This window comes from Callorhinus ursinus, unplaced genomic scaffold, assembly GCF_003265705.2.
Source record: "Callorhinus ursinus isolate GAN/ISIS: 27379988/994484 unplaced genomic scaffold, GSC_fseal_2.0 scaffold34, whole genome shotgun sequence".
Classification (NCBI taxonomy): Eukaryota; Metazoa; Chordata; class Mammalia; order Carnivora; family Otariidae; genus Callorhinus; species Callorhinus ursinus.
Window position 1 is genome coordinate 330,423 of NW_027397096.1, and position 22,856 is coordinate 353,278.

At 59.5% G+C, this 22,856-nt stretch overlaps 1 protein-coding gene across 5 annotated transcripts; it reads left to right on the top strand.

Annotated features, from left to right (window-relative positions):
- The first annotated feature begins 2,039 nt into the window (after positions 1 to 2,039).
- CLUH (clustered mitochondria homolog) lies at positions 2,040 to 22,856 on the top strand. Of its 5 annotated transcripts, none has more exons than XM_025851324.2 (26): positions 2,040 to 2,251; positions 9,437 to 9,645; positions 9,779 to 9,950; positions 11,461 to 11,604; positions 11,786 to 11,910; positions 12,024 to 12,178; positions 12,259 to 12,384; positions 12,686 to 12,833; positions 13,056 to 13,148; positions 13,945 to 14,639; positions 15,470 to 15,693; positions 15,904 to 16,008; positions 16,143 to 16,243; positions 17,087 to 17,239; positions 17,332 to 17,394; positions 17,480 to 17,724; positions 17,980 to 18,064; positions 18,236 to 18,389; positions 18,470 to 18,609; positions 19,375 to 19,455; positions 19,530 to 19,655; positions 19,746 to 19,867; positions 20,141 to 20,234; positions 20,335 to 20,469; positions 20,554 to 20,627; positions 21,373 to 22,856. In XM_025851324.2, exons 1-26 carry the CDS (start codon positions 2,152 to 2,154, stop codon positions 21,557 to 21,559), a joined length of 4,056 nt encoding a protein of 1,351 aa, XP_025707109.1. In that variant the 5' UTR covers positions 2,040 to 2,151; the 3' UTR covers positions 21,560 to 22,856. The 5 variants fall into 5 exon arrangements, with proteins under 5 accessions (XP_025707109.1, XP_073735358.1, XP_073735357.1 ...); XM_073879257.1 differs by having other exon boundaries at positions 9,443 to 9,645; positions 15,907 to 16,008; XM_073879256.1 differs by lacking the exon at positions 2,040 to 2,251 and adding an exon at positions 6,541 to 6,708 and having other exon boundaries at positions 15,907 to 16,008.

Consider the following 22,856-nt stretch of genomic DNA (forward strand, 5'->3'; position numbering starts at 1 on the left):
GACATTTGTGTAATGAAAGGGGAAAAATATTTATACACACTCTTATATGCAAAGAGTATAAAAGAACTGGTAACCTTGGTGATCTGGGGAGGGAACCTAGGTGGCTGGGGGCAGGTGAGAGATTTCACTGTATATCCTTTTGTACTTTGTGAAGTTTGAACCATGTGAATGTGTTACCTATTTGAAATTCTAGGTAAAATTAAAATATTTAAAAAATAAATGAGTGAATAAATTCCCAGAGTCCTTCCTTCTGTGTCTGCCCATATAATTCCTCTGACTTGCTCATTAAAATCATTCTTACCCTTTGAAGCTCAGGTCAGAGCCACCTCTTTCCAGAAGCCCTCCCTGCACACTTAAAACAGCCATCTTTAAAGGCTTTTATTCTGTAGCTGTGGACATGAAGTTGCTGTGTGCATTTCACTTCATCCACGAGATTGAAACTTCTCCTGGCAGGTACTGGGTCTGATATCTCTGATCTTCCTGCAGCACTGAACTTTTTGCAAGCTGTGCGAGAAAGCCTGAGATCACACTGAGTGTGCACACTATCTAAAGTACTTTGATGACCACTATCTCCTCACAATAGCTAGGTGAGACAAGGTAGAGGTTGCAGGATGCAGATTTCTAACCTAATCAAGTATTAGGTTGATACACATTCCTGACTGCCTGCCTTCCTTATACACCCAATAGTCAGGTCTTTTTTTATTTCCAGGCTTCTTGTGCAATGGTTCAGACTCATCTGCCCCTAGTCTAGTTCAGCGTCCCTTTATCCCCCACACAGCAGTCAGAGCGTTTTTTTAAAAATTTTATTTATTTTTTTGACAGAGAGAGAGAGACACAGCGAGAGAGGGAACACAAGCAGGGGGAGTGGGAGAGGGAGAAGCAGGCTTCCTGCGGAGCAAGGAGCCCGATGCAAGGCTTGATCCCAGGACCCTGGGATCATGACCCAAGTGGAAGGCAGACGCTTAACGACTAGGCCACCCAGGCGCCCCCAGTCAGAGCATTTCTCACTTCTCTTCCTCCTGCTTAAATGCTTAAAGACTTTCACTAGCTCCTCTTCCCAGCACCTGTACTCCAGAACAAAGTCCGCTTTTCTTTGCAATTTTTACAAGGCTCTAGGACCCGCCCCAGCCCACCTCTGCAGTTTCAGCTTCCCAATTCCCATTCAGATCCTGGCAGATGTCAGGAATAGGCCTTACCTGATTCCCAGGCCTGTGCATGAAAGACCCTCCCTACTCTCCATGCCTGGAGAATGTCAGCTCACTGGCAAGACCTGGCAAAATGTCACCTGGGCGACATTCTCTCTGACCTCACTTCTCAGTCCCCACCAAAACCCAGACTCCTAAAATAATGAACGACTGGAAAGTGTCCAGGCTGTGGATTTAGCTTGACTCAGCTCTAGTTCTTGCTCTCTGTGTGACTTTGGTCTCAGCTTCCTTCACTGAAAAATGGGGATAATGTGCCAGCCTGGAAGTAAGGACCCATCTTGGGGGGGGGGGATGTCGAGGCCACTGGTGGGAGGAGCAGGTTGCAGCTCACAGCAAAGTTTGGTGGCTCCATTTCTGACACTGCATCCCCTTTAGCTGCCCTGCACCCCTTCCTCAAGAAGCTAGACGCCCCCCACCCCAGCTCCACCCTTTTGAGCCTGGTGAGGAGGGTTCTGTGGGTCACACTGACACCGCAGATTAGAGACCGCGTGGTCATTTGGCAGATTTGCAATAGGAAGCAGAGGGTCATTGGGGGAAGGGACGGTGAGCAATGGCACTCCTAGAACAATCTCCACCCAAGGTCAGGACGCCCGCGGGACCGACTAAGAACCGCAAGGACGTCTCTCCGCAGCCCCGCCCCTCGAGGGGGCCAGAAGCCGCCCAGTACCCTGAGTCACAGTGCGTTCCCTTTAAGGCGTTCGGGAAAGTCACCGCCTTTGGTGGACGGCCAACGAGCTGGGTGCATTTTGTCCCTCGCGGGCTTCCGTGGGCCAGGCCGGGCGCGAGGGCGGGGCAGGGGAAGCGGCGGTGAGGTCAAAGGTTACAGCGCGCACCACGTGGGCCGGTGACTCCGTCCTTCCCGCAGCGGCCGCGGCGCGCAGGGCACTTGGGTTAGTGGCGCGGCGGGCGGCGCGGACAGTCGAGCCGGACGCCCGCTCCCGCCGCCATGGTCATCAAAACGGACGAGTTGCCGGCGGCCGCTCCGGCCGACGGCGCCCGGGAGCCCAGCTCGCAGGCCGGTGGCAAGGGGCGGCCGGGCGCGGCCGGTGAGCGGGGCCGGGGCCAGCGGTCAGCCGGGCGGGGAGGCTGGACCGGGCCGAGTGGGCGGGCGGGTTCGGGGTTTGCAGGGACCGCCGCCTTCCCTCCGCGCCGGGCCGGGTTGTATCTCACCGGGCCGCCCCCGCCCTGAAGGTCACCTTCACTGTCGCCCCTGGCTGCGGCCTGGGTTTCGCACGTGGGGTCCCGGGGAGGACAGCGGTAGAGGGGACACGTGCGCGCACACGCGGTTTCGGGGTGCGCCGCCGCCGCAGACTGTGGAATCGGTGGCCCCACCCCCTCCGCGCGCGGGCATGGGTAACCCTCCGGGCTGGGGTCGCTGACACTTGCTCGGTCTGGCGCCCTTCGCGTCAGGATCTCAAGCGTTGCTTGTGTACAGGATTGCAGCCCTGCGAGTAAGGCTCAACCTGGGACTTCCCAGGCATGGTCTGTGGGGAAGAGTGCGATCTGGCTGTGGGTGTGTATTCTGAGGGGGCTTGTCTGGTTCATTCCCGGGGGCAGTGCTTTAACCCCAGGTGTTTAGGCTCTGATTTCTTCCCTGTTGGGTGTTGGCCTGATCTGCAGACCTAGGGGGTCTGCCTGCGTGTGGGGGCAAAGCCAAATTCCTTGGCAGGAGTAGGTGTTTGTGCCAGAACTTGATCATTAACCCGCCTTATTGCGAAAAGTGGATCAGCCCAGGGTTGCTGTTTTTAAGGCAAAGGTCATCAGTGTGGAGTGGAGCTCCCAACTCTCCCCCGTGGGGGCTATGTGGCAGTGGTGCCTGCTTCATCTTTCTCTCCTGGGCTTCCTCTGTTCCTTATTCATTTCTTAGATTCCAGCCTCAAGGCTGGAAGCCCTTTCCCAGAGCCTCAGTTGTCATCTCCAAATCATCCTCAGGGTCCCAGGCCTGGGCTATGGTCCCCCTCTGGCGTGGTTGGTGGTGGGAATGCAGAACTACCTCTGTCTTCCACTCCCCCCGCCCCTTCTCAGCATGGACTTGTCATCTTCATCTCCCTTTCCAGCTTTGGTGAGTCAGGATGGGAACAGTATTTAGGAGGAGGCTCTCTGACCCAGTCAGTCACAGCAGAGTTACCTTGTGTTGGTGGTAGGTACTGTGGCAGCTTTGCTGATTGCCTAGATAAGGCCAAGGTTTGGGCAGAACAACAGATACTGATGACTCCAACCTGCCAGGCTTTCCCTTGATGTGGCTCTGAATCAGTGGGGCAGGCTAGATAAGAGGAAGTCAGGTCTGGCTGATTTCCCTTCTAGCAAAAAGACATGAAGAGAGAAAGTGACTTGCCCAAGGTCACACAGCGCTTGAGCTGGTGTGTGTGTGTGTGTTGGGGGGGGGTTGGATTTCTAGCTTGTGGCCAGCATGCCAAGGCTTCCCCTACCTGCCCCAGAGGAAGCCGGGACAGGCATGTTGGTTTGGGTTTATATTGAGAACATGGGGAGTGAGGAGGGGAGAGTCTGTTGGAGGGTTTACCCGCGGGCTTGAGTAAAGCCCTGTCTCTGCTGTGTGCTGAGAGGCTCTGTCGGGGGCAACCTGGGTCAGGGGAAGGGCTCAGCTGTTCATTTTTGGGAAACTGGGAGCATGCTAGCGGGTGGGACATTAGCTCCTTATGTCTCTGGGAAGCTAGTATAGATAAGTAGGCTTTGAATTACAGCCAGCCTGAATCTGTTCAAAGAAGGAGGGTGGCCTTAATGGAGACCCCCGAGTAGGTTCTCATCCAGGCTCCTGACCCTTAGGACCCAGCTCTTGAAGGTTCTTCAGTCCCTTTGAGGCGCTAATCCAGGCCTTTCGGGGGGGGGGGGTCGGGGGCAAGGGTCAGTTACCTTCTTGGGAATAAAGCTACCTTTAGGGTTAAGAGAACAGGCAGGTTTTTCAAGTTCACAGTGGTGTGTCAAGTTCCTTCTGCCTAGGGGAGGGCTCCTTGGAGTTGAGGCCCAGAGCAGAAAAGGGAGCTGGCAGACTGGGGAGGAGCTTGAGGGCTTAGGGGAGCTCCGTGATAGAATCCTAAAGCTCTAAATGTGGGGAGGTCTGAGTAGACCAGTTGAAGATCACTGGACTATCTTCAGACCTTGCATACCTGTTTCTGGCCTGGGGGGACCAGATGCCCGTATCATTGGGGTCTTCCATAGGCTCCCTGCCCGCCCCTACCCCATTCCCCTGAAGCCCTGCATTCCTGGGAGGGGTGATGTGTCTTTTGGGGCCTTAACTTCTGCTGGAGCCTCACCTGCCGAGGCCTTGACTGGGGCGGGGCTTTGAGGCCTTGACTGGGGCGGGGCTTTGAGGCCTTGACTGGGGCGGGGCTTGGCCCTGGCACAGTCTTCTGAGTGAGGCCATGCCAGGCCGGGGAAGACACAGAGGCCACTTGGGATGTCCTAAGTTTCTTTTCTAACTCCTCCTCTCTGCTGCCCATGGGGTCTCTTTGCTCCCAGGCCAGGGGTACACTTTTATCTCCTCATCCCAATCCAGCCAGTGAAGAGTGGGGGTGTGTATGTGCAGTGTGCAGTGTGCAGTTTAGGCAACCCCTTCCCAGCCCCTGCAGCGGACCACTTTCTTCCCCAAGCCCAGATCCTAGGGGTTCCCCCCGGGATGTGAGAAGAGGGGGTGCTGGCCCAGAGGTGTAGAGGGTTGGGAGGGCGCTATGATTGGAGATAGATCTGCCTCCTGGCCTCAGGCCTGAGGCCTGAGGCCTGGAGGAGGAAGAGATGCTGTGTGCCTAGTGGGTTCTGCAGCCTGGGGCAGTGGCACTCAGAGGCATGGGTTTGGACACCTGACAGACCTGGTTTTTTCTTTTTAATATTATTTATTATTTATTATTTTTATTTATTTATTTGACAGAGACACAGCGAGAGAAGGAACACAAGCAGGGGGAGTGGGAGAGGGAGAAGCAGGCTTCCCGCGGAGCAAGGATCCCGATGCGGGACTCGATCCCAGGACCCCGGGATCATGACCTGAGCCGAAGGCAGATGCTCAACGACTGAGCCACCCAGGCGCCCCCCTCGTTTTTTCTTGACGTGGCTTGGCCGCCTGTCTCCTCCGGGTCCTGGGGCAGCTGGCTTACTGGCTTCTGGGGCCTGTGTTTCCTCAAGTGAGATGGGCCAGTTGAGCTGATGGAGGGACTTGCTGTGGGATGGGCCTAGAGCGAGCGCAGGCTTTCTGGGAACCAGAATGGAGATGGACGGTAGATGCTGCTACTCAGAGGTTACTGCCGGGCTGCTGTGCCCCGCCCCCTTTTCCAGAGGGTGAGGGTGTGTTTGAGAAGAGGGCAGGATAAGAGGAGCGCTGCCTGCGTCTGGCCCTTCTTCCCATCTGGTCAGTGTGTGTGGACTGGAACCCTTGGGTGGGGGCTGAGGAGAGGCCGAGGGCCTGCTGCGTGCCTGGCTGTCAGGGCTGCCTGGGACAGGACTGGGGGGGGGGTCCTGGAGGGAGCCTGGCTCCCCGCCCCCAGTCTGGTTTGCATGGATGCCGGAGCAGTGCTGCCTGGGCCCTGGCAACGAGTCAGGGGCCCTGGGAAGGCGCCCTGGCGAGGCTGGGCATGTTCCTTCTCCACAACCGAACGGCCTTCGGCCTCTTGCTGCCAGCTCTGCTCTCCCCGGGGGGAGAGACTTGGTTTGCTCCTGGCAGCGCAGGGGCTGCTGGGAAGGGAAGATAGAGCCTGCCAGCTTCGTGGTGGAGCTGGAGGCCTGGGGCTGCGGGTGCAGTTGTCCTCTGGGAGACTGCGGGCCCCTCCCCCCTCCCACCAGAACCAGGGACTGTCAGGGAGAGGAGAGCTGCCGGGTCACCTGCAGGGGGCAGCATGAGCCAGCGGCCTCAGCCAGCCGCTTGACCCAGGAGGCCGGGTGCTCGGCGCCTGCGACTGGTGGACGGTGGACGGTTGGACGGGCGGCCACCTCATGGCTTGGGCCCGGGTCTGCAGCAGCTGTTGCTGGCAGCTGGCTGAAGCCATCCTGCCCACCCCCACTGGGGTTAGGGCTGAGGAGAGAACCCCCTTACTGGGCCCTGCCCCGGCCAGCCAGTCCCCAGGGCCCTCGGTCCTGAGGGGCCCAGGTACCCCAAACGCTGGGTTCTCCTCCCCTAATGGCTTCGGCAGCAGTGACCCCCCTTTTGGTGGGTACAGGGAGGTGGGCCTGCGTGCTGGTAGCAGCTCCCCCTGGGGTCCTGGAGCCACTAGGGCCTCCTGGCCCACAGCCGTCCTTCTGGCCGACCTTGAGCAGGATGAGAGGCAGGGGGAGTGTGCCCTTCCCAGGGCTGCTCCAGCAGGCCTGGCCCCACTGAAACCCGAAGCCAGCCAGAGCTCCAGCCCTGGGCTGACCAGCTGCATGGGGGCGAGGGTGGAGGCAGAGGCCGGAACAGGGGACTCAGGCAGTCCCGAGCCTGAGCCGGAGAGCTGGCCGCTTCGTTGCCATGGTGGTCCCGAGACTCCAGAGTCCAGGAGAGGGCAGCCTCCAACTGCACCAGGTGGGCTGTGGGGGCAGGGAGCCAGGTGGCCATCCTCTTTTGGGGAGATCACTTGGCTTTAATCCAGGGGTAGGGAGACCTTCAGTGTTCCTTAGAGGAAGGAGGAGGGCAGAGCCACCATTCTGGGGCAATGGAGGCCCCTGGGAACCGGCCACATTCCTTTGAAATCTGATAGGGGATTGGGATTGGGTACCATCTGGGACTAACCTGGTGCTGAGGTACCTTCTGGGTAGGCTCCCCGGCCTGGGGAAGACGGGAGGGAGCTGCAGCCACTCTGCCTTGTCTCCCCTGCCCTCCTTCCCATCCTTCCAGGCCCAGACTCAGGGAGCACGGGCTGCCCATCGGGGTCCGCGTTTCTAACTTCTCACTTTTGGGGTCTTAGACCTCAGCGCTGCTGCACCATATTTGGGGGGGCCCTCATCCCAGGGGCCTTCCAACAGCAAAGCCTTTTTCAAGGACCGAGTTAGGGGAAGCGCCTCCTCATATCTGCCATTCCTCTTGCTGCCTTTTGGAAGCTGACCAAGCACCACCCTTCTCCCCACCCTCCTGCCTGCTTCCTCATAGAGTCAGCCGAGTTCTCCCTTTGGGGTGGCTGCTCACTTTAGGAGCTTGGGCTCGCACTGCTGGGGCTGCGGGCTCACTAGAGAGAGGTCCTCGTGTGTCCTTGTGGGTCTCAGGAATCCCACCTCAGGTTTGGAGAGGTGTGCTGGGACGAGAGTGATAACAGTCCTTGGAGATCCATAGTGGCCAAGATTGAGGGCAGTTTGATGGTCTGGCGGTGGGGGCTCTTGATGGGGAATCTGGGGTCCACTCTTGACCTTGGACAAGGCTCTGAACTTTTCTGGGCCTCATACGTCCTTATTTGGAGGGAACTGTATCTGAGCTCCTGGCGGTCCTGTTTATCACTAAGCTGGGGGGACACAGGGAAGAGGGAGTGGCTTCTGTGCACACCGCCCCTGGCGTGCCCTTCTGTCCTGGGCTTATCTCCTTCCCTGAGGCCCCTGGCTCCACATTTCTGGTGGGTCTGGGCAGGGCCCACGGAGTTCTGGGGGAAATGCATCTCACTCCTAACAGGGAAGAGGAGGTGGTGTGTGGAGCAGAGCTGGGTGAGCTGACCTGTCTGGACCTCTCAGACAAGCAAGGGGCCTGACCGTGGGCGGAAAGGCCCATGGGCCAAGTGGATATCCAGGCAGGCCTGTGTTTTGCTGGCGTGATTGTGAGGAGGTCCTTGCTCCCCAGGGCAAGGAGGGGACTCTTCTTTATTCCCCTTAGTGCCTGGGTAGAAAGGGAAGGTGTTGTCACCTGCTTATTTCTCTTTCCCCACAGCATGTGAATTGGGTGCTGTTCACAAATACTGGACTTAACTCCACATGTGCAGTAATTAGTTCATTAATTCAGTGCACTTCTGTTGAATGCAAGAAAGATGGAAGGAAGAAGATACAACTGCTAGTGTGAACAGCCCCCCGGAATGACAAAACAGTGCTCTGGGAGGTGGTCACCATGTCTCTGGGGGACAATGAGGATGCAGTGATTCTGTTGTCAGGGGTCATTTGGGCAGGCTTTAGAGAAGGGGGTTTAGGGGTGCCTGGGTGGCTCAGTCGGTTAAGCGTCCGAGTCTTGATTTCGGCTCTGGTCATGATCTCAGGGTCGTGAGATTCCAGCCCTGCGTCGGGCTCTTGAGTGCTGAGCATGGAAATCTGCTTGAGATTCTCTCTCCCTCTCCCCCTCCCTTGCTTTTGCTCTAAATAAATAAATAAATGGGGGGGCGCTTATTTCACCTGGGCCTTGACGCATGGGTATGTTTGCCCGATGCAGTGGTATATTGAGGGCAGCATGAACTGCACGAAAGCACAGACGTGGGAGGGAAGATGTGGAGCCTGTTCTCAGGCTTCCTAGTAGTTTGTGTACCTGAGACATTGACAGGGAGAGCTGGTAGGAGCTGAGATGGGCTTCAGGCTGGTGCTTGAGAGTGTTGGCCTAAGAAACTTGGATCTTGTGAACAGTGGGTTCTAAGTGGTGCTCTTGAAATAGGGAAAATGGCCTATCCGGGGCCGTGGCTGCAGAGACTGGGTTCCATGACCAGTTTGGAGATTAGGCTGGGTGACGGGCGGGGGGGGCATTTACAGAGCAGAGGCCAGCTTGTGGAGGCAAGTGAATTCCGTGTCAACAAGATGAGACTTGGGTGATGCCTAAAGGATGGCTACATGTTGAAAAGCTTGAGCAAGGCCTAGGTTGGCCAGGTTAGCTGCGTGACGGGAGGGCGTTTGAGAGGCTGGGGCTTGGGACACCCACAGCCTGGGCTGCTGGAAGGGGGGGGTGGAGCTGGAGAGCAAGGGACAAGGGATCAGTGGCTACAGGGAAGGGCAGGAGAAAGTGAGCAGTGATGGGTGCTGCTGAGAAGTCACACACCTTGGGGCCAGAGAACAGTTGGGCTTGGGCCTTGGGGTGACTCTGGGGAGAGGGATTTGGGCGGCGTGCCCAGATGGAAGCCAGACTGGGAGACTGAGGAGCCGACGGAAGGGAAGGCCCGGGGTGTGGTGGGGAGGAGGCAGTGGTCTCCAGGTGGCCAGGGTTGAGGGAAGTTGTGTGCCCAGTGCGAGTGGGACTGTGGGTCTGGGGTAGGGCTGAGTCTCGGGAGGAAGTGCAGCAGACGCCATTATGTGGCGCACATGTCCACCCAAGTGGGTGAGGCAGGTGGCCCCACTTACCTCAGCTCCTTCCTTGTTAGCTGCAGAGCTGCCGTCAGTCATGCTACTGAATGGGGACTGTCCAGAGGGCCTAAAGAAGGAGGAAAGGGCTGCTGAGCTGTCCCGGGAAAATGGTCTGGATGAGGCCGAGCCGGGAGAGGAGACGACTGGACAGGAAGTCATTGTCATTCAGGACACAGGCTTTTCTGTGAAGATCCTGGCACCCGGGATTGAGCCCTTTTCCTTACAGGTGAGATGGAGGAGAGGGTTGCTGGGGACCAGAGCATGAGCCCATTAGGGCCTGGCTGTTGCTCGTCCTAGCCTTGGACTGTAGGGAAGGCAGTATGTCCTCAGCACGGTGTTTGGGGCCTTTTCCTTGGTAGGTGTCCCCCCAGGAGATGGTACAGGAGATCCACCAGGTTCTGATGGACCGTGAAGACACATGTCACCGCACGTGCTTCTCGCTGCACCTGGATGGCAACATGTTGGACCATTTCTCAGAGCTGCGCAGTGTCGAGGGGCTGCAGGAGGGCTCGGTGCTACGCGTGGTGGAAGGTTTGTCCAGAAGTTGGGCAGCCTGCCAAGGGAGGGCACACAGAGGTGGGGCCGGGTGGCACTCCACCCACCCTGGCTGGTATCTCAGTGTCACAGATGGGTGTGTGGAGGCTCGGAACAGTACTGAACTTGTGAAGGCAGGATTGGAGCCCAGATCTGCTCCTCAGGCCTTCACATGTGTATTCTCCAACATTATAGGTTAAATATCAAAGTCATGTTTTTTTGTTTTGTTTTGTTTTTAAAAAAACTACCAACTGGGGCGCCTGGGTGACTCAGTCAGTTAAGCATCTGACTCTTGATTTCAGCTCAGGTCGTGATTTCGGGGCTGTGAGTTGAGCCCTGCATCGGGCTCCACACCGGGCATGGAGCCTGCTTGAGATTCTCTCTCCCTCTCCCTGTGCCCTTCCTTCCCTCCCCCCAACTCAACACTTGCGTGTTCACTTTCAAACAAAAACAAAAAACAGGCGCCTGGGTGTGCATGTGTATGTGCTCACGCTCTCTCTCTCTCTCTCTCTCTCTCTCATCAGATAAATACAATCTTAAAAAACGGTACCAAGGGCTTGAAATCAGCCCAAATTCTATAGAAAGAAAAGTTAAATCTCGGGGCTCAGTCGTTAAGCGTGTGCCTTCAGCTCAGGTCATGATCTCAGGATCCTGGGATCCAGCCCCCCATCGGGCTGTCTGCTTGGTGGGAAGTCTGCTTCTCCCTCTGCCCCTCCCTTTGCTTGTTCTCTCTCTCAAAGTAAATAAAATCTTAAAAAAAAAAAAATGAAACGGTTACAGCTTAGAATAAAAAAAAGAGGGAGAGAAGTTAAATCTCATAAAGAAATTAAGTTTCACAGCTCTCAAGTAGAGCAGTCAGGCCCAGTTGGCAGCAGTCGGCTGGTGTGGCGAGGCTGGTTTGCTTGTAAAATAAAAGCTTCCGTGACCTTGGGTCCCCAGGGGAGAGAGATAGCTCAGAGGTTCCGGGCAATGTGAGCTTGTTAAAAGCAAATGTGGAAAGGGTAATGCAAGCATGCCCAAACTTACTTGATGATGAAGTCTCTCTTCTCCCTCAAAAGAGCCCCCATTAAAATTCACGAAGCATATATTGGGGGGTAGTGTTGTAGTTATGGGGAAGTTCTCAGGCCACGCCCGAGCAAGGGCCGCCCTGGGAGAGCAGGATTGAGGCTGCGGTGTAGGGGCCCTGCCACTCCTTGGGCCTTCCCACGTGGGACACCTTTGAGAGCAGGGGGCTTTTGTGGGCTCCCCGAGGCCTGTGTGCTTCAGGAAGCATTTTTTGTGCCCTTTGGCTGAAGGTTCTTTGCAAACAAGGATCCTTGCCTAACAGAAGGGGGTGTGTGTGTTGAATCCAGCTTATGTGCTCATAATGGAATCTGTAAGTGGAGGCCTAAAATGTGAAAATCAATACTACCATGGTAGCCGGATGGCCGACTTCTCTGTGCTGGGCAGATTGGTGCAGTGGGGGGGGCGGGCCCGGCTCACGTGCTGCCCCTCGCCCTCCTGACAGAACCGTACACAGTCCGTGAGGCCCGCATCCACGTGCGCCATGTCCGGGACCTGCTCAAGAGCCTTGACCCATCCGATGCCTTCAACGGGGTTGACTGCAACTCCTTGTCCTTCCTGAGCGTCTTTACTGATGGCGACCTGGGAGGTGCGGGAGGCATTGGGGCTGGGGGTTGGGCAGAGGGTCCAGGGGCAAATTGGCCAGGGGCTGGTGAAGGGGCTAGGGGCCAGGCCTTGCCACCAGGAGGGGGCAGGGCTGGAGGCCTCCATGCTGGGGCCAATTTGCCCCTGGGTGGCCCTGTACTGACCACCAGCCTCGGGTCCCTCAGACAGCGGGAAGCGGAAGAAAGGCTTGGAGATGGACCCCATTGACTGCACCCCACCTGAGTACATCCTTCCAGGGAGCCGGGAGCGACCATTGTGTCCCCTGCAGCCCCAGAACCGTGACTGGAAGGTAGTATACCCAGAACAGACAGGGAGCAGGCCGCTGGTGGGGCGGGGCAGGGAGGGGGGCGGTGCACCACACCCAGAGGCCTAGCCCCCGCTCATACTTGGCCATTCTTGCAGCCCCTGCAGTGCCTAAAAGTGCTCACCATGAGTGGCTGGAACCCGCCCCCTGGGAACCGCAAGATGCACGGGGACCTCATGTACCTGTTTGTGATCACAGCCGAGGACCGGCAAGTCAGCATCACGGCGTCCACGCGGGGCTTTTACCTGAACCAGTAAGTCCCTGTGTGAGCCCACCCAGGTCTCTGGGCGGCTACTTGGGGTGCCCTGTGCAGTGACCACCCTCTCCCCACAGGTCCACAGCATATCACTTCAACCCCAAGCCTGCCAGTCCCCGCTTCCTCAGCCATTCCCTGGTGGAGCTGCTCAACCAGATCAGCCCCACCTTCAAAAAAAACTTTGCTGTGCTGCAGAAGAAAAGGTAGCGCCTTTGCCCTGTCTCTGCTCCTTGTCTCCCACCCCGCGAGGGGGTGGGGCTGCGTCTTCCCTCAGAAGCCCTATGCCCTCAGCCCCCAGCACCCCGGAGCCTCACCTTAGGGAGCTGCTAGACTGACTCCAAGACAGCAGTCCTAGAAGAGGTGCCCATTTGCTTCTGTTAGACTCTGCGGGGGCAGGGTCTCCGGGCTGGGAGGCACGAGCGCTGGTGCGGGTGTCAGAGAAGGGGGCTAGGCCGGGGCTCTGAGCTTGGCCGTCTTCCCCATTTCCCCCTGTCGCTGCCACAGGGTCCAGCGTCACCCCTTCGAGAGGATTGCCACCCCGTTCCAGGTGTACAGCTGGACAGCCCCCCAGGCAGAGCATGCCATGGACTGTGTGCGTGCGGAGGATGCTTACACCTCCAGGCTGGGCTATGAGGAGCACATTCCTGGACAGGTGCCTGCAGCCTGGCCCCGCCCTCCCTGGACCCCTCTCTCCCCCGCCCTGGGTGGGTGCCAGGCTGGGTTCTGTGCGCCTCCTGGAAACTTTATCTGCTTGTCTGTCTGGTTCACCTGGGAGTGTGTGAGGCTGTCCACAGGCAGGCGGAGGGAGGGGCTACCCAGAGCAGGTCTTGGGGCCTGGGCTGATCTGGCATCTCCCTCCTTGGTCACTTTGCAGACCCGGGACTGGAACGAGGAGCTGCAGACGACAAGGGAACTGCCCCGCAAGAACCTGCCTGAGCGGCTGCTTCGAGAAAGAGCTATATTCAAGGTGCCTACAGCTCCTTCTGCCTGACTGGCAGCCTCAGGCCTGCTTGCTACCTGCCAAGAGGGCCGGTCAGGGTACCCTGCAGGGCACTGGCTGGCTTCTCGCCTCCGGGCAGACTATCCCAGCTCCGTTTTGTGACCTCTCTGAGACTTGGGAGGCTAGGGGCTGGGCGGAGGGTAGGGGGACCTCCTCCATTGTGGGCTGCGTGACAGGTTTCTCCCGCCTTCCCACCCACCACTGTCTGCCACTGGGACCTCGCCTGGGCACATGTGATACTACCTAGAGAGAGGAGGAAAAATAATGCTTTCAGAAGAGCCGTTTTTAATCTCCTATAATCTTCCTGCCTAGAGATGATAATGGTAAACCTAAGATGGCACTGTTTTGATACTGACTTGGCCAGCGCCTCTGTCAGGTGTCCTACAGGCACCATCTGGAACTTTTTGGACACCTCGTAAAGGTTGATACTTTGATTGTCACTGTTTTATTGGCGGGGAAAACAGGTCTGAGAGGGGACCTGGCCAAGTTCACCTGGCACATAATGGGTGGATCCAAGACCTGCTCTAGTCCTTTCCCTCCTTGTTAATCCCTGAGCTCTGTGTCTCAGCATAAGTTAACGTTTTTTTCAAAAAATGGGTTTCTTGCCTTTTTCTAAGTGAGGAAGCCGATGTCAGACTCCCCCTGTGGCCCCGGGGCCATCTACTTGCCCGCACTGTCTGGGTGAGCTTGGCCAGGCGGGCCGAAACCTGCAGCTCCCGGGGATGGGGCCTTTCTCACCCTTCTGGTCTCGACCGCCCCACAGGTGCACAGTGACTTCACGGCCGCGGCCACGCGGGGTGCCATGGCGGTCATCGATGGCAATGTGATGGCCATCAACCCCAGTGAGGAGACCAAGATGCAGATGTTCATCTGGAACAACATCTTCTTTAGCCTGGGCTTTGACGTTCGTGATCACTACAAGGACTTCGGTGGGGACGTGGCGGCCTACGTGGCACCCACCAATGACCTGAACGGTGTGCGCACGTACAACGCCGTCGACGTGGAGGGGCTGTACACGCTGGGCACGGTGGTGGTGGATTACCGGGGTTACCGCGTCACGGCCCAGTCCATCATCCCAGGCATCCTGGAGCGGGACCAGGAGCAGAGCGTCATTTACGGCTCCATTGACTTCGGCAAGACCGTGATGTCTCACCCTCGCTACCTGGAGCTTCTGGAACGTACCAGCCGGCCTCTCAAGATCCTGAGGCACCGGGTGCTCAACGACCGTGACGAGGAGGTGGAACTCTGCTCCTCCGTGGAGTGCAAGGGCATCATCGGCAACGACGGGCGCCACTACATCCTCGACCTGCTGCGCACCTTCCCCCCCGACCTCAATTTCCTGCCCGTGCCCGGCGAGGGGCTGCCTGAGGAGTGCAGCCGCGCCGGCTTCCCCCGTGCCCACCGGCACAAGCTCTGCTGTCTGCGCCAGGAGCTGGTGGACGCCTTCGTGGAGCACAGGTGAGGCTTGGGTGGGCGCCCAGCTGGCAGGCGGTCCTGGGGCCTGCTCCTTGACGGGATAGGCTCGGGAAAGTGACGAGCAGCCCACTCTGGCCACGGTCATTACACCCCCGGCCCCCCTACCGTGACATCGGGCTCCGCAACGTGGACGTCCAGGAGCTTTCTGTTGGTGGAGAGCCAGCAAACCAGCTAGACCAGGGCTCTCAGAGGTGGCGCTGTTCCTCTAAGGGGGCATGTGGAAATCCGCTAAAGGTGGTTTTTTGTTGTTGTTTTTTAAGATTTTGTATTTATTTATTTGAGAGAGACAGAGTGATCGAGAGCACAAGCAGGGGGAGCAGCAGGGAGAGGGAGAAGCAGACTCCCCGCTGAGCAGGGAGCCCGATGCGGCGCTCGATCCCAGGACCCCGGGATCATGACCTGAGCCGAAGGTGGACGCCCAACTGACTGAGCCACCAAGGCGCCCCTGCTAAAGTGTTTTTAAATGCCCCAGTGCCGGGGGCTGTCATCACTGCTGGCATTTAGTGCTCAGGAGTCAGCCACATCAAATGTCCCACACCGCAACCAATCTGCTCAAAATGCCGGTGAGGCTCCCTCTCCCGTGTAAGCCTGGCCTGCACGGAGCCCCTGGCTTCTCCCCCACTCTCACCCAGCTGTCGCCCTCCAGTTGGGAAGAGCTCGGTTTGGGTGGTGACCTGCTGCTGCCCGTTGGAGCTGCTGGGGTGGCACAGGCCAGGAGTCGGGGGCCTGGCACGGGTCCCTGCCGGCCAGCCAGTGAGGCTTCCGGAGAGCTCTTTCCCATCTCCTGCTCTGCCCGGTCTGCTGTGTTTTAGGTACCTCCTCTTCATGAAGCTTGCTGCCCTGCAGCTCATGCAGCAGAAGGCCAGCAGGATGGAGAACCCCACCTCGCTGGAAAACGGTGACTCCCCGTCCTCAGAATCTAAGCCTGAAGACCCTCCGGGACCCGAGGCAGGAAGTGAGGAGGAAGGTGGCAGTGCTAGCGGCCTGGCCAAGGTGAAGGAGCTAGCGGAGACCATCGCCTCAGACGACGGGACAGGTGGGGCTGCTGTGGATGCGGGGAGGGCCGAGCCCCACTTCTGTCCCGGCAGCTGGTGCTGGCTGAGGCCGGGGGGTGGCGGGTGCTTGAGCCAGCCGGAGGGAGGCCAGCAGGTGTGTCTGCGTGGAGCTAGGGGAGGCTCCCGGTAGCGCCTGGTAGTGCTGGTCGCGGCGGGGGGAGGCTGCCTCCCAGCCAGCCGTGTCTCCACAGCAGACCCTCGGAGCCGGGAGGTGATCCGCAACGCATGCAAGGCAGTTGGCTCCATCAGCAGCACAGCCTTTGACGTTCGCTTCAACCCTGATATCTTCTCACCAGGCAAGCCCTGCGTCAGGGCGGGTGGAGGACCACCCGGGCCATCTTGGGGCCCTTGGTGCTGGTGGGTGCTGGTATCTGTCTCCCCCACCCTCCTCTCTTCTGCCTCGCTCAGGCCTCTGCTGTTCTTCCCACAGGGGTTCGCTTCCCAGAGTCCTGCCAGGAGGAAGTTCGGGACCAGAAGCAGCTGCTGAAAGATGCCGCTGCCTTCCTGCTCTCCTGCCAGATCCCTGGCTTGGTGAGGGAGGTGCCCGGGTGGGGGAGGGGGCTGCACAGGGCATGCTGTTAAAGGCCCTGGTGCCTCATCCATCCAGTTCTGGAAGCTGTGGAACCTTAGACCTGCTGATCTGTGAGGGCGGCGGGCCAGAGTGCTTGCCACCATCGTACGGATAGGGCAGCTGACCCAGAGAGGCCAAGGGAGGCATCAGGCACAGAGTCTGCTCTATTGTGCCTTTCACAGGAGCTGGCAGCTGGGGGTCTGGGCCTCTGAGCCCCCGTGTGACAGGACAGCTTAAGGGAGGGTGACGGGGGACGGGGCATCTGGAAAAAAGGTGGGGAGGGTCCTATCTTCTTGGCCTCACAAGCCTTGTACATAGGCTCCTTGGATGATGGGGAGCTTGCTCCCTAGTAAGGTAGCCCTGTGGCCAGGTAGCATGCTTGTCTCAGATCTTGGAGCCAAGTGTTCCGTGCCAGCTGCCCGGGCCCCCTGCCTGACCTCTCTGAGGCTTGGCACAAACCTTCCAGGCTTGGCAAAGCTGTGGCCCCCAAGTGGTCACCTCTGCTCTGTCCTGCATGCTCAGAGGGGAGCCCTCACCCCTGCAGCTCTATGGGGTGGGCCTGGCAGTCACAGGGTGACTGCTCTCCCATTTTTCTGTTGCTTGTGCAAAAGGCTGGGGGATACATTTCTCCTGTGTCCTGGCTGCTGCTTTGCCTTCTTCCCTCTTCCCAACTGGGAGCTTGGGTCTCAGTGCCCTCCTTCCCTCAGGACCTCAGGACAGCATGAGCTCCCCGCCAGGAAGACGCAGGGTGGGAGGAGGCAGAGGGTCCAGGCTGGGGGGGCCTGACCTGCTGCAGCCCACAGGTGAAGGACTGTATCGACCACGCGGTGCTGCCCATGGACGGGGCCACGCTGGCTGAGGTGATGCGTCAGCGGGGCATCAACATGCGCTACCTGGGCAAGGTGCTGGACCTGGTCCTCCGGAGCCCGGCCCGAGAACAGCTGGACCACATCTATGTGAGTGGTGCTCGGGGTGGCAGGCTGTGCAGCAGGGGGGCTGAGTGGAGGCCTGGGGCGGGACCCAGACTCCCTTCTCTGAACCCTTGCAGAAAATTGGCATCGGAGAGCTCATCACCCGCTCTGCCAAGCACATCTTCAAGACATACTTACAGGTACAGCGGGGCAGGGGGAGGCAGGGGAAGAGCCCTGGGCTGGGGCCTGAGGGCCCTTACAACATGAGTCCAAAACTCCCTGCAGGGAGTGGAGCTCTCGGGCCTCTCAGCTGCCATCAGCCACTTTCTGAACTGCTTCCTGAGCTCCTATCCCAACCCCGTGGCCCACCTGCCCGCCGATGAGCTGATCTCCAAGAAGAGGAACAGGAGGAGGAGAAACCGGCCCCTGGGGGCGGCAGATAACACGGCCTGGGCTGTCATGACCCCCCAGGAGCTCTGGAAGAACATCTGCCAGGAGGCCAAGAACTACTTCGACTTCAGCCTTGAGTGGTGCGTGAGCAACACCGCGGGGACGCTGGGCACTCAGCACGAGGGCCACTGGGGGCCAGGGCCTGTGGTTGCAGTGGGTGGGCTAGGAGAGGAGGAAGGGAGCAGTGGAGGGCTGCTTGCTCCTGGAGTGGGGGTGGGGGCTGTTGGTCTGGGTCCTGGCTGGTGAGTACTTGGTACTCAGGTGGGGAGGCAGCTGTGGACAAGGGGCCGAGACGGGCTGGGCTGCCCAGGCCCACATGGCCGCCTCTCCCCCAGCGAGACCGCGGACCAGGCCGTGGAGATGTATGGCCTGCAGAAGATCACGCTGCTGCGGGAAATCTCCCTGAAAACCGGAATCCAGGTGGGTGCCTCGGGGGGGGGTCCGTCCCACGCCTTTGCTCCTATAGGCTCCTGCAGGGCCACCAGGGTGGGGGCAGGGGGCTTTCTCTCGACATGGGGTGGTAGGCTGGCAGGTGCCGGCCATGTGAGCTTGGGGTTGAGGCCACCTGTGGCGCTTGGGCTGTGCCCCCAGATCCTGCTGAAGGAGTACAGCTTCGACAGCCGCCACAAGCCCGCGTTCACCGAGGAGGACGTGCTCAATATCTTCCCCGTGGTCAAGCACGTCAACCCAAAGGCCTCGGACGCCTTCCACTTCTTCCAGAGTGGGCAGGCCAAAGTACAGCAGGGTGCGTGACCAGGTGTGGCCGGGGGGAGGGGGCTCCCCTGGCCCAGCCCTGACCTTGCCACCCTTGGGGGTGCCCTGCAGGCTTCCTGAAGGAGGGCTGTGAGCTCATCAATGAGGCCCTGAACCTGTTTAACAACGTGTACGGAGCCATGCACGTGGAGATCTGCGCCTGCTTGCGCCTCCTTGCTCGTCTCCACTACATTATGGGCGACTACGCCGAGGTGGGCCTGGAGCACCCTCTGGGCTGTCAGCGGAGGCCTTGGCGCCTGGCCTGGCACTGGGGGATGGCTAGCGAGGGAGCCAGGGCTGTGTTCTCACCCCATTGCCACAGGCAGCAGAGGTCCAGGCCTGGGAAAGTGCGCCCCGTCTGTGGGGCCGAGGGTGCTGCTCTCCCTGGGCCCCCCCCCCCCCGGGAGGAACAGGCAGAGACCAGGGAGACTGCCTGGGCTTTCTTCCCCTGCTCTGCAGCTCTGGAGTGATGTCGGGAGAGCCGCCATGCTTGTGGACAGCGTGCTGACAGGACCTCCCTTCACAGGGACAGTGGGGAGGGTGGGTTCTCAGAGTCATTAGACCTGGGGCCTTGTGAGAGGTGTGAAGCTGCTCGGAGCATCGCTAAGCGATCCTTGGCCTTGTTGGCCTGGGACTTCAAGAGGCTGCTTCATGGGGCAGGTGCACTGTACGCCCCCACTCCTCAACCGTAGAGTTTTTCTTTTGTTTGTGTGTGTCTTTTTTTTTTTTTTATTGCTTTATTTTTAGTCTAATGTTAAATTTGTATAGATGTTTGCACAGATTTTGTCAGGAGCAAAAGGCTCAAGACAAGCTATTTAAAAAGGCCTCAGAGTGGGGCATGGCCTTCCATGCTCAGAACTGAGTTTTGAACACTTTTCTGCTGAGGAGGCTGAGTCGCTTGGGGGCTGCTTGGGGGCCAGGCAGACTCGATGTGGGGAGCTCCCCACCCTGGGATGACGATTCCCCACCTCTCCCAGGCCCTGAGTAACCAACAGAAGGCAGTGCTGATGAGCGAGCGAGTGATGGGCATCGAGCACCCCAACACCATCCAGGAATATGTGAGCAGCCGGTCGGGGCGGGGCCTGCGGGGGGGAGGGCATGGCCACCGGGCCTGACACGGCTGCCCCCGCAGATGCACCTGGCCCTGTACTGCTTCGCCAGCAGCCAGCTGTCCACGGCCCTGAGCCTGCTGTACCGCGCCCGCTACCTCACCCTGCTCGTGTTCGGGGAGGACCACCCCGAGATGGCCCTGCTGGATGTGAGTGCCGGGGGACCAGCGGGGGTTGTGGCGGGGCGAGCCTCAGTCCTGGGGAAGCAGGACTGACCCAGGCCCTCCCGCTCTCCCCAGAACAACATCGGGCTGGTGCTGCACGGAGTGATGGAGTATGACCTATCACTGCGCTTCCTGGAGAACGCGCTGGCTGTCAGCACCAAGTACCACGGGCCCAAATCCCTCAAGGTGGCCCTCAGGTGAGGCCGTGCTGGCTTAGGGGCAGGGGGCACCCAGGGCCACGGTGACGAGGTCCCAGGAGGCAACTTGGGATAGAGGGTGGACATGGGATCCAGCATCCTGGCTTCCATCTGACTCCTGAGGAATTTTCTCTCAACTTCGTCTCTTCTCCGAGTCCTGGGCTTGTTTGTTCCCCTCGGGTGGATTCCAGAGCCGAATCTAGAGTGGTCTGCGCGCCCCCATCATGCCCCCGCCCACGCCTGTCCCTCTGTGCCCTGCACACCTCCTTGCAGCCACCACCTTGTGGCCCGGGTCTACGAGAGCAAAGCCGAGTTCCGGTCAGCCCTGCAGCACGAGAAGGAAGGCTACACCATCTATAAGACCCAGGTGGGCCGCGGCAGGGGCTGGGGAGGTGGCGTTGGGCCCGTGGGCTGTGGCAGTGCTGATCCCTTCCTGCCTGTGCCCTACCCCACCCCCACCCCCGTAGCTGGGCGAGGACCACGAGAAGACCAAGGAGAGCTCCGAGTACCTCAAGTGCCTGACCCAGCAGGCCGTGGCCCTGCAGCGCACCATGAACGAGATCTACCGCAACGGCTCCAGCGCCAACATCCCGCCCCTCAAGGTGGGTGTCACCGCCCCCCCCGCGGGCGCCCGTGGCCCGGCCTCCCGGCGCCGCTCGTGCCTCACCTGCCCTGCCGCCCCTCAGCTCACAGCCCCCAGCATGGCCAGCGTCCTGGAACAGCTCAACGTCATCAACGGCATCCTCTTCATTCCTCTCAGGTGAGGCCCCCCTCCGAGTGCACTCCGCACCCGCGTGGAAGTTGGCTTTAGTGTTTTGCTTTTCAAAATAAATAATTCACTGTCGTGGCTCGGAATTGAGAAGTACAGCCAGTGGTAAGAAGCGCCCTGTGAATCGTCCAGGAAATAGTCTGCGTAGTTGAGCAGACACATGTCTGTGATCTTTCTTTTTTTTTTCCTTTTTTCCCTTTTTATTTGCACACAATTGTGGCAGAGCACGGCCAGGGCTGCATCTACCCCACGCTTGCTGTGCCCCGGCAGTCTTTCCCTGTCCGCGCCTCGAGAGCAACTGTCTACGTCCTCGGGCCTCCTGCCCCCACGCGGGCATCGCCCCCCCAGCCGGGCCCTGCCTCCTTGCCGCCGCTGGGGGACGCACTGGGGGACGCACTGGGGGACGCGGCGTGGCCGGCCAGGGGCTAGGACGGCTCGGCGTGCCGCCGGGGGTCGTGCGCCTGCCCCGCTGGCACTTGCTGTGTGCGTGAGCTGGAGGTGGAGGCTGAGGCAGAGCCAGCCCTTAACGGGAGGCCGTGCCACATGCGCGGAGCTCGTACTTTGAGCGCTTAGAAGCCTCTGGCTTTGGGGAGGGAAGCACTTGTTCCGCACGTGTCTCTCCAGACAAAGAACGAGCCTGGTTTTGCCCCGGGTGTAGGTGTAACCAGGGCCAGTAAGGTGACAGAGGGCCCAGGCTTGCTCTGACACCTGCCTTTCGCCCCTGTCCTTTACTCAGCCAAAAAGACTTGGAGAATCTGAAAGCCGAGGTGGCGCGGCGGCAGCAGCTCCAGGAGGCCAGCAGAAACAGGGAGAAGGCTGAGGAACCCATGGCCACTGAGCCTGAGCCAGCAGGGGCCGCAGAGAACTCAGCCTCCCAGCCCCGGGCCGCCAAGGACCCTTCCTCCCCAAGCTTGCAGGGGTAGAAAGGGAGAGACAGATGGACAGTCAGCCGGCTGCCCCGTTGCCCAGTGATCCAGACTCCAGGAGAAGGGGGGCATGCCCTGCAGATCGGGAGAGGAAACAGGTCCCTCTTCTTCCATGTTTCCAACCCCAACCCCACCCCCAAGCATCCTCCTGGGACCCTGGCCTGCCTGCCCCTTCCCCAAAGACGTTTTTGCACTGGTTCAATGAATATACGATGCAGAGGCCTAATTGAAGACACGTGGATGGAGTGTGTGGGCATCCGTTCCCAGTTGGGGGGCCAGTGCCCCCTCGGGCCCCCCCCCCAGCAGGTGTGTGCGAGTGTGTCCGTGCCTGTGAGTGTGTCGGTCCGTCCTTCCTAACCTGTACATAGCCCCACGTTGGTTCCGAGTGGATGGCGTGAAGATGAGATTTCTCAGGTCGCTCATATGTTTGACGTCACGGCTGCTGCATGTGCCGCCGCTGCCCCTCGGCCCAACTTGGCCTCAAGTCCAGGTTTGACGCCAAAAAGGGGAGCTTTCCTGTGTCCTAGGGTGGGGAGCCAGAGCTCTGCGGCAGGGCCGGAGGGTGGGGGTGCACTTTAGCTCCGCGGCAAGGTGGTGGCTACTGGGCCGGGCCTTGCGCTTGCGCTCGCGGGCGTGGGGAGGGCGGGCGCGCGGCGGTGGTTGCCCAGACAGACGCCTGTCGCCTGTCCCGCTCCCTGCCTCCCAGCTGGGGCCCACCCCGGGGGGCTTTGTCTGAATGTATCCTCCCCCTTGTAACCTGAGCTGCCAGACGCACAGTGGGCACCATGGGCACAGTGGGGCTGGGGTAGGCGGAGGGAGGGACCGGGGGAGCCAGGGCTGAGTCCTGGATCCTGGTGGGGAATTGACTAGATACAGAAGTGATTGCCACTTGGTGGTGGAGCCCAGCTCCCTACGTGGTCCTTGTCACACAAGCACCTCCTACAGAGAGGAGCTCTGGGGCGGGGTGGGGGGTGTCTGTGGAAGGCGGTGGCTCCCGCAAGCCCCACCTGCTCCCTCTCCCGCTTCCTCTGTGCCTGCTGTCGGAGCCCTGATGGGGGAGGGGGGAGCACCCCACCCTGGTGGGCTTGAGGGACCTGTTCCCGGGCTGGGGCCTCTGCCCGGGGCTTTGTGGGGAGCTGCTTCTGGGTATGGTCTGTCCACATCCCTTGTTTCAAAGGCAGTGGGTGTGAGCTAGCAAGCGAAGCCTCCCCACCGCTGATCAAGAACTTTTTCTTGTTTTTAAACCATCACGTCTTCATTTCACATTGGAATAAAGTGAGTTTTTGAAACCTGC

Excerpts from the sequence above, each read along its gene's own strand:
- CLUH (XM_073879255.1), top strand. The coding sequence starts at position 6,570 with ATGGGGGCGAGGGTGGAGGCAGAGGCCGGAACAGGGGACTCAGGCAGT. Across the intron at positions 19,868-20,140 it reads TCCCTCAAGGTGGCCCTCAG|CCACCACCTTGTGGCCCGGG; the intron begins GTGAGGCCGTGC and ends ACCTCCTTGCAG. Across the intron at positions 20,235-20,334 it reads ACACCATCTATAAGACCCAG|CTGGGCGAGGACCACGAGAA; the intron begins GTGGGCCGCGGC and ends CCACCCCCGTAG.